This window comes from Bactrocera neohumeralis, chromosome 5, assembly GCF_024586455.1.
Source record: "Bactrocera neohumeralis isolate Rockhampton chromosome 5, APGP_CSIRO_Bneo_wtdbg2-racon-allhic-juicebox.fasta_v2, whole genome shotgun sequence".
Taxonomy (NCBI): domain Eukaryota; kingdom Metazoa; phylum Arthropoda; class Insecta; order Diptera; family Tephritidae; genus Bactrocera; species Bactrocera neohumeralis.
This window is the reverse complement of record NC_065922.1, coordinates 20,592,421-20,602,626: the sequence shown is the minus strand read 5'-3', so window position 1 is coordinate 20,602,626 and position 10,206 is coordinate 20,592,421. Positions and strand designations below refer to the sequence as shown.

The 10,206-nt window shown below is 35.3% G+C and overlaps 1 protein-coding gene across 1 annotated transcript; it reads left to right on the top strand.

The window, feature by feature from the left end:
• The first annotated feature begins 8,435 nt into the window (after positions 1-8,435).
• Positions 8,436-9,383, top strand: LOC126759585 (antigen 5 like allergen Cul n 1-like). Its single transcript, XM_050474456.1, has 3 exons — positions 8,436-8,565; positions 8,637-9,025; positions 9,091-9,383. The coding sequence occupies exons 1-3, from the start codon at positions 8,443-8,445 to the stop codon at positions 9,344-9,346; spliced, it is 768 nt and encodes a 255-aa protein (XP_050330413.1). The 5' UTR covers positions 8,436-8,442; the 3' UTR covers positions 9,347-9,383.
• The last annotated feature ends 823 nt before the right edge of the window (positions 9,384-10,206 follow it).

Here is a 10,206-nt window from a genome sequence, read left to right as displayed (position 1 = left end):
CATGAACATCATATCATTTACAAATTTTTGTTTTTGAGACACCGTGTGAAAGGGGTTGGGAGATAAATTTTGCCCAAAAACAACAACGATGAGTTGATGAAAAAAGGGGGCCTTTAGCCCCATTGGGAAAAAAACCTTCCCCCCAGTTTTTGGGATTTTTTCCTGGAATAAATACCGGCCCCCTTCCAGTGAATTATAAGGTCAAACCAATTAAAAAAGCGAAGAAGAAGAAATGAAGGCTCTTGGCAACTTCGTTCGGGATATAACAAAACTCCTAACATTCGAAATCCGACTTTCCCAAAAAATATTCGCACCAAGTTTCCACATATTCCACACTTTGCATCCCCACGGAATACTGCCCACGCCTTTTCCTTTGGGCGAATTTCCGAAAACACGTTTTTTTGGGCCCTTTGGATGGTCGACCACCCGGCTAATCACCATCCTTGGGGACAAAAAAACAGCAACAACAACAACGTTTATAGCCGGAGTTTGTGGAGAATGGGAAAGTTAAAACCAGTTTTTCCTTGTATTTTTAAAATTAAAAAATCCCCATATTTCCTAAATCAATCGCATAACCCGAGGAACGGCCCCGAAACTCCCCAAAGCGGGGAAAAAGGGCAACTGTCGGCTAACGGGGGTAATGGGTTGGGATGACATGAAAAATTTTTTCTTGAAAAAAAATCATCAATTGCGAATAACGAGTGTAATTAAGTTTGAGGGATAAAAGAAAATTTAACCCCCAAAAAAAATGGCAAAAAATCTTGGGTTTTGAATTGTTTTCCCAGAATTCCCCCGAGCTGATTCGGTGAGGAGATTTTCCCAGGTTCAGTTTCCCGGGGGAAGCAATTTTCATCGAAAGGGATCCGCGGAATTTTGAAAGGACAAACCGTACAAAAAATTAGTATGCCCGGAGGATCGCATTCAGGTTCACGGGGGACAAATTTGTCACCAATTTTTTTTTCCCGAATTTTTTTTAAACAATTTGAAATAACACGAGAAAAAGTTTTAATTTTTTTCGATAAAATTTGAAATAACACGAATACAAAAAAAAAAAATTTTTTTTAAATAATTTATTGTTTAAAATTTTTTTTCTGTTTTTTTCCTTTTAAAAAATTTTGGGGGTTTTATTCTGAGTTTTTCTTTTGCTTTTTCAAATTTTCGAAATTTTTCTAAATGGGGATTAATTTAAAAAAAGAAAGAAAAAAATGTATTTCCCCTTTTAGTTCCTTTTACAATTAAAATTTAAAAGATCGTTATTTTTTCGATTTAAAATTTAAATAAAAAAAGAAGCTCATATAATTTTGCAGCCAAAACATTAGTTTAAAAATTTAATTTGTTTTTTTGCTTTTTTGATTAATAAAAAAAATTTTTGTTATACCATGTTACAAAATTTCCCTGCTTTAAAAAATGGGGAAAAGGATCGCAAAACCAAAATCAAAATTTTAGATCAACTAAGGGACAAAGGGCAACGTTGTAAATAATTTGGCCCATGAAGCACAAGAAAATTAAAAAATAAACGGCAATTAGGATAGTACCTGGAAAAAAATTTAAAAGAAAAACAATGTTTTGTAAAGGAAAGAAAAAAAGGAAAGTTACTGGATGAAGAAAAACCCAAAAGAGAATACCAGAGCGGATTCTATCAAGCAGACAGCTTTAAAGAATCTATAAACTTCCGGGAAATTGATCCAAAACATCATCTCAGTCAAAAAATGCATTTTAAACTGGTTGGATGTTTTTAAAAAGACCCCTTTCCCAAAAAAAAAATTAGGAAATATCCTGATAATTGCAAAAAATTTCCCCAAAACAAAAAAAAATTATTGAAGATAGAAATCCCCCAAAAGGGGAATTTTAAAATGAAACCCTTTTGGGAAGAGAATGTCTAGAAAACTTTGAAAGAAAATCATGAAACATTTAGTAGTTTTAAAGTAGCAAGGACCAATATTTAGTGTTGTTTGGGAACAATGTAAGGAGGGCTTGTATTTAAGCCCTCTGATACATCGTGTAAGACCACGTTCATGAAAAGTGTAGATTTCAATAAATTGCCTGTACACTGGATGTGGCGAACAAAAGGCTTGGAGTAACCAGTGCAATTTTCACAGAGTGGTTTGAAATAGCTGCATCCACAAATTAAGGCATTACATTGAAAAGAAAATATAAGAAGATTTAAGTTCTTTGAGTTGAACCAAGTATGAACCATCAGTTTTGGAGCACCCAAACGTATAATTTTGTTTTTTGCCGCCTAATACCACTTCCCTTATACAGCCACTAGACCAGGGGATAATTGCTACGTTTAAAACGTATTACATAAGTTCATTTCATTATGTTGTAGAAAAACTTGATAATTATGAGGGAATCATCAGTCATAGATGACTCGGAAAAAATTTTCTATAATGGACTGCATTAATCAAGTCAAGATCGCGTTAGAGATTTATTAAAGCCATCAACTTTGAACCTGCTGGAAAAAATATTTGGCCAGAATGCGTAAAAATGCAAAAGATCCTATTATCGATAATAACGCTGAACTTGGCTGATATAATAACAAATGGCCAATGCAATCGGTGGGGATGGATTCGGATGACCTATCGTTAGGCAGATGATGTAGAAGAATTGTTGGTAGATGAAAGCTTGAGCGAAAATGAAATTATCGAATTCACCCTTGAGACTCGTTCTGATAAAGAACATAGTGACAGTGACGAAAGAGATAGTCCAATTTTGAAAGCATCTCTAATTAAAGAAGGTCTTGATCTCCTTCCTAAAAAATTAGGTAGTCATTTTGAACAACATGATCATGACGAGGGAACGAGCTGCCAAATTTCAACGTACTGAAATCATTAATAACGGCATCTTACAGGAAGTTTATAATGGGTCGCGAAATAAACTCAATCTAAGATAATTGATTTCGTCTTCAAAATCTACTGATGTCCCAACGCACAGTCGGCTAGAAATGATAAATGATCAACAAAATCATTCCAGTGATGGCAGTGATATTGTAGTCTTTCATAAAACGTTTGTTTGCTTATTATCAGACAGTGACAATAAAATAAAATTGTTTAATGTTTGAATTTTTCTGTATTGTACTTTATGTTATTTAAGTTTTTGCAATGAATTTCTGATATTATTTTTTTATGAAATCAATTTAATTTATTTTATTATAATTTAGTTTATTTAATAAATTAAAACGACAATAAATTCTTAAAATAACTACAAATAATATTTTTTTATATTATTTAGTCTAATTTAACTTATTTTGAGGTCTAGAACCAATCTATTATTTTGGTACTTGGCCAGTATCTTTTTTACGATTTTTTTACACGAACTTCTCGTAGAACCATTCTGTCGTGTAAAAACAGAATTAGGTGTATGTTGGCAAAAATTATTTTGCCAAAAATATGTTTTACTGCTGGTAGGACGAGGACTTAATTGTTGGGCACATATGAGTATATTAATACATATGATCGGTGACGAGAGCTGAATCTGGAGTACTGTACCACGTCTCTTTTCTAAATAAACCACTGATATCAGAGCACTATAAGATATATGTAGCTGCCATTCAAACTGACCGATTAAAACCAAAATAGAGTAAATGTCTTTTAATATGTAAACTTTTATGTCATACAACAAATGTGAAGGGTATTCTAGCTTCTGTATAGACGTAGTTCACATTTTTTTAGTTATTTTTCATATATACTGCACACATACACGTAAATATGTATTTATTTATGTATATATATACTCATATGATTTATTTCATTGTTATGCCATGCGACAGCGAAGCAATTATTCTTGATTACCCAATACTAACGGCTGGCCAATGAGCAAAAGGCCACAAAACAACCAAAAAATAACGAAAATTTTACCAATCAATATTTCTTTAGCGGACATAGTAATTAATTGATCGTACAATTATTGCAATGACTAGCAGTTGCCAGCTTAAAAGTCCACCGAAACAGTAATTTGACATAAAGGAAAATATGTGGATACATACAAACATATCGCTAGCATATGATTATAGCATATACATACATATGTATGTGTATATATATAAATATATGTATGTTTGTATGCGATATTTATTTCTGTATTTGTGGTAACTAATTTAGCTGAATTAATTGTATTTTTTTCGATGTTCTATTGCAGGTCTAATCTTTAAAGTAAACATTTCTAATTTAGCGTTTGAACATAAAAATCACTCACTGGTTAACTCCAATGCCTAATTATGGAGTGACAAACATGTATGTATGTATTTAAGTATTTTTACCTAATTAACCAAAAGCTCATGTCATCCAGTGGGACGTCAATTAGAGAAAATTCACAAATTGATTTCTTGTTAAAGCGTAAATTTGGGAGTCTAGATTTACTTTTTGGTGTAAAAATACCTTGATTGTTATAGATATTATATACGCATATAAATATACAAGTAAAAAAAAAACACAAAACAATATTTTTATTTCACATAATATAGATGCTTCTTTTATATCCCTTAATATACAGGGTTCCGGCACTCGAAGTGTAACCAATTAAAAATTCCATAAATTCGGTTTGGAAAATTATTTTTATTTATTTTAAAGTACAAAATGTGTGAAAATAATCACAAATTCAGGACCAATTCACTTTTGCTCGATATGACCACCTTTTGCCTTAACTATGGCCTTGAGACGGTCAAAAAACGAATCGCAAGCTGCCCGAATGTGACTTGCTGGTATTTTGGCCCACTCACGGACAATGGCTTTCTTCAGCATCTCGAGACTGGTGTATTTTTTACTTCGGACCTTGCTCTCCAAAATGGCCCAGAGAGAATAATCCATTGGATTCGCATCTGGTGAATTCGAAAGCCATTGTGTGGTCGTAATGAAGTTCGGAACATTGTTTTTCAGCCATTCTTGGTTCACTCGCGTTTTGTGAGACGGTGCTGAGTCTTGTTGAAACGTCCATGGTTTGCGACCGAAATGTTTGTTTGCCCACGGCTTCAAAGCAGCCTCCAGAACACTTTCCCGATAATATGTCGCATTTAGTTTGACGCCAGGCTCAATGAAAACAATTGGAGAGCGCCCATCTGCGGTGACAGGGGCCCAAACCATTATTTGTGGCGGGTGCTGCCTCCTGGTGGCCAACTGATGATTTAGATTCTCGTATGAACGGTCGGTCAAGTTCAAGTAAACCTTCTCGTTTTGAGAGTTTACGAATTGCTCAATTGGAAAAATTTTTTCGTCAGAAAACACAATGTTCGGAATTTGGCCGCTTTCGGCCAAGCGAAGCAACTGCTTCGCTCTCTCAAGTCTTACTTGTTGCTGCTTCGGTGTGAGATCATGGGCCTTTTGGAACTTGTAAGGCTTGATCTTGAGCTCATTTTTCAATATGCGTCGGATGCTGCGGTCGGATATTATCAGTTCTTTAACCATTGGCACTTCGTCGTGGATTTCGCTCAAGTCGTTTCTTCACTTTCCGAACCATCTCACGTGACGTTGCAGTCTTTTGATGAACACCTCCATGGCGTTTTGCGATGCTACCAGTATCATTGTGGCGAGTGATGGTGCGATAAACAAAAACTTTATTCACATTAAGGTGTTTGAGCTCGCGAACAATTGCTGGCTGTGATTTTCCAGCTAAATATAAAGCAATCACACCACGGATATTACGTTTGAATTCCATCGCTGATCATTTTTTTTTGCGTTCACTTTTGGCAAAACGATTTTGTACACTTGTGGGCAATACTCCGAACTATCATTTTTAAAAATGGCAACTGGTAAATTTATAAACAGCTGATTCCAGTGCGACAGCTGCGCGAACGGTATGATGTTGGTTACACTACGAGTGCCGGACCCTGTATAGTTTTAAACTGCTGAGCCAGCTTTCGATCGGCCCGAGTAGTAATCTTAAATGCAACACTGTTTCTCTCAACTACCAAACTTTGAGTGAAATAAATATATTATGTACACAGCAAGCCTGGAAAGCACGGGTTCAATAATTCTCTAAGAATAGTATAAAAATTAGGTTGAGAAATCCATCAAAGGCGAAGAAGTCGAGGCTGTATTATAGACAGCATACTTTTACTGGCAATATCGGGCAGTAAGCTGAAATGGTGTAGGAAGCTATGGTAAAGAAGAAATGGGATCAATAACGTATGTATATACATATATAGAAAAATATGGGTCTCTCAGTCAAACTCTGGCATTCTCGGATTCAGCTCAATTCGGAAGATATTCTATATTAACAATTAGTTACAAAAGGGGACAACTAAACCTGTTAGAAGTTCGCAAGCCCTGTTTCATAGACCTGACAGCTTTAGTAAGAAGTTAATAATAGATCAGGAAAAGTGAAGAAGCAAAGTAGGGTCGAGGTTTCAAACTTACAACCTCTTTGTAGATGTATCCTAAATGAATAATGAGTATAATAAGAGCAGCCCAATCACCAGATGAAGTCCAATAAAAATGAACCCTTCCATATCTTCTAAACATATCATAGTTTGGCGAATTGAATTCGAAATCAGGTAAACAGAGGCGAAATTCTTAAGATACTTGAAACGAAACTTTGTGAACATCGATTTTTTGTGGTTTTAACAAGAAAATCATATGGAGAAAATTTAGATTTCATATAGCTTATTTGCAAGTGAGACTTTAACATTTTAAATCTTACATATTTTCTACAGATTTAATATATTTTACTCAACAATTGATGAAATCACAACGCGATTTTCAGTTACTGGGTTCCAATTCAGTTCGCTAGAATGTTTGATATAATACGATAATGTATATAATTATTTGAGCACAATTACTCTATTTTAAAATAAGTAAAACAATTAAATTTTTAAATATTCTCACATCACATAACACACTTTTCCTACAGGGTTCTTTAGATTTACTCCATTACTCCGCAGATAAAATGGTTGCTAACTATGCTAGTACACTTTATCTTAGTGGTTTATGTCTGCAATATTTAGCACTTTTCGCATGAATAACTGCTAATAGTTTTAAAGCCACTGCATAAAGTCTAAATTTTTGACCCACAGCAAGTAACCAACGGCAAAGTTAATACGAGGGTCGGCATGCCATGATTATTTAGTAAATTAAAAAAAGTTATTTTTCAATAATAAAATGTCTAAATTAAATACCGGATAGTTTAGCAAATGTACACATACAAGTATGACATACTTAATAGTTAAAAAAATTATGTAGTGATCTAGAATTGTAAAACTAAAGTACAGCTTCACTCACTCAGGTTATCATAATCCACCAAAATAAAAGACTATCCCAGTAGTTTATGTACAGCTTTACTATCGCGTCCGTAAGTGCCTAGCAAATATCAGGGCAGAGACGAAATCACCAGAAGCTGTCTTAGCAACACAGTCATCTAAATAGTTAGAAAAGATATTGAAGACATTTGTTGTCTACGACTAGAACCAATATATCCTATATCTTATCTACAAGTTGTATGGACTTTCCTCTAGTTGTGGAAAACAGCCGGCACCTTATTCACCATATCCTAAATGTTTGAGTTCACAAAGGTTTTTTGTCTAGCGTTAGATATTCCAATATAAACAAAAGTGTTGAACTTCTTCCCCTACAAGAAGATATATTTTAATACAGCTTAATCCAAAGATTCCGAAACAGTTGAGAGTTGGACTTCTGAAGAGAATAATTCTACTCTAAGACCAAAGCCCCTCTTTACTAATGAACGCATAGCGTTTTTTCACTTTGGACTTAAATCGTGGAAGGAGTTGTTACTAAATTCAAAAAAGTGAACTTTCAAAATATGGTTCAGGCTTTACATTGTAACCTTTCTAGTTATAATAATTTTTGACGTAATACAAGAAATATATTATTAGAAATATTCTCAATTACCTATGCATGAAATCGTGACATCTATAGTATAATTATTACTGAGTTCTACGAACTCGGTAAGTTGTGGCTTCGACTCTCAGAAGTAGAAAAGTGAAAACTTATGTCTTTTTAAAATAACAGTAAACACAACTTTTTCAAAAATTTGCAGAAGCTTAACCCAAAAAAGTTCACCAGTTCCAAAATACTGAGCGAAGCAGAGTTGAAGAACTTCAGTGAAGTTGACCACAAGTCAAGCTTATAAAAATTGTTCAAAGACATGCGACGAATTCTCTTTCTCTCTCAATCCTACTCCAACTTTGTTAGGAGTGGGAGTCAACACCTGATGGCTGTGCTCTAACTTTTATTTGAGTCGCTTTTGATATTCTGCAGACTAACAAGACGAAGAAGAGTTCTTGACAAAAATTTCTATGCATCAAAGAGCAGAAGCAATGTATTTGAACTCTTCGTTTACACTCTTTGTAATAGACTACTAAACTACTACTTAAAGTATAACATCGGTATATACAAGCATATATGTATGTATATTATAACTATTAGATAACGGTAGCAATATAAGTCACGTCTTTCGCAAATCATTTCCCATTCGAATATCAGATCAGTTGAAATGCAGTTGACGTTTACACTTTTGGTTTCTCTGCTGACCTTTTTGGACTCGGCGCACAGCACAGACTACTGTAACCCCGATTTATGTCCTCATGGAACGAATATTGCCTGTGACAATGATGGGGTAAGATCATAAACTAATAAAGAACCCGAAACTCGAGGACGGTCCAACAGCTTATGTCCGTTACTTTATAGCAATTCTCTTCAAGTTGCATAAATCCGAGAATCGTTGAACTAACACCCGCGCAAAAGGAAGCTTTAGTCAACATGCATAATGAAAAACGGAACACTGTGGCCGGTGGTAACACAATGTTGAAGCCAGCTTGTCGCATGGCCACCATGGAGTGGGACGACGAGTTGGCCTCTATGGCGGCGTTTAACGTGAAACGTTGCGAAATCGAGCACGACAATTGTCGCAACACCGACACCTTTCGGCATTCGGGTCAAAATATAGCATGGATGAATTTCTACGGAGCCCCGAATGTTACAATCATGTCGGATCGTGGAATGGATTTGTGGTATAATGAAATTATGGACACCGATCAGGCAATTATCGATAAATATCCACGGAATTATGACGGCAAGTAAGTATTGAACATCACAAACAATCGATAAAGTTGTGGAATGATTATTCAGTGATTTTGCTTAGCGTTGTTGGTCATTTCACCGTTATGATGGCCGATAGGAATATTCGTGTGGGCTGCGCTTCGATCATCTATAGAGAGGAAGGCGATGATTTCGACGGTTTCCTATTAACTTGTAACTATGCAACAACGAATGTTGTAAACTTCCGCATTTACAAATCGTGTTCGGAACCAGCAGTTGAATGTGAAACCGGTACAAACCCTGATTTTCCAAATCTTTGCTCCACAAGTGAAACATACGATCTCAATAAATTTGTATAGACCATGTGAGTTCAAATAAAATACTTGTACAAAAAGGGTCGAATGTGTGAGTGACTAAATCATGGTGCGCTGTGATTTTGTGTATGAATATCGGGGCAAATACAAGGTGCGTTCCAAAGTAAACAGGACTTAAAAAAAACAAGAAATAACGTTAACTTCGGTTGCACCGAAGCTAAATACTCTTCACAGGTGCATTTCTGTTAGTAACTATGTGTTCAGTTTGTGTGGAAGCTATACGCTATAGTCAACCGATCTGATTAATTTCTTCGGAGATTACAAAGTTGCTTTAGGAAATAATATATACCAAATTTGGTGAATATATCTTGTCAAATGTGAAAGTTTTCCATACAAGCATTTGATTCCGATCGTTCAGTTTGTATGGCAGCTATATGTTATAGTGGTCCGATATCGGTCGTTCCGACAAATGAGCAGCTTCTTGAAGAGAAAATGACGTTTGCAAAATTTCAAAACGATATCTTAAAAACTGAGGGACTAGTTCGTATATATACACACAGACAGACGGACATGGCTAAATCGACTCAGCTCGACATACTGATCTTTTATATATATACGTTATAGGGTCTCCGACGATTCTTTCTGGGAGCTACAAACTTCGTGACAAACTTAATATACCCTGTTCAGGGTATAAAAAAACAGAACAAATGGTTTTTCGGCAAAATGAGTTTATTCTATTCAAAATAGTCTCCTTCTGCTTCAATACAGCTTTTTGCACGGTCCAAAAACATGTCAAACGAGTGTTTTAGCTTGTTGGCCGGTGCAAGCCTTTTATATGGCCTCGACGTCTGCATAACGCTTTCCTTTCATGGGCAAATGCATTTTTCCGAAAACGAAGAAGTCGC

Excerpts from the sequence above, each read along its gene's own strand:
- LOC126759585 (XM_050474456.1), top strand. The coding sequence starts at position 8,443 with ATGCAGTTGACGTTTACACTTTTGGTTTCTCTGCTGACCTTTTTGGAC. Across the intron at positions 8,566-8,636 it reads TTGCCTGTGACAATGATGGG|CAATTCTCTTCAAGTTGCAT; the intron begins GTAAGATCATAA and ends GTTACTTTATAG. Across the intron at positions 9,026-9,090 it reads CCACGGAATTATGACGGCAA|CGTTGTTGGTCATTTCACCG; the intron begins GTAAGTATTGAA and ends GATTTTGCTTAG.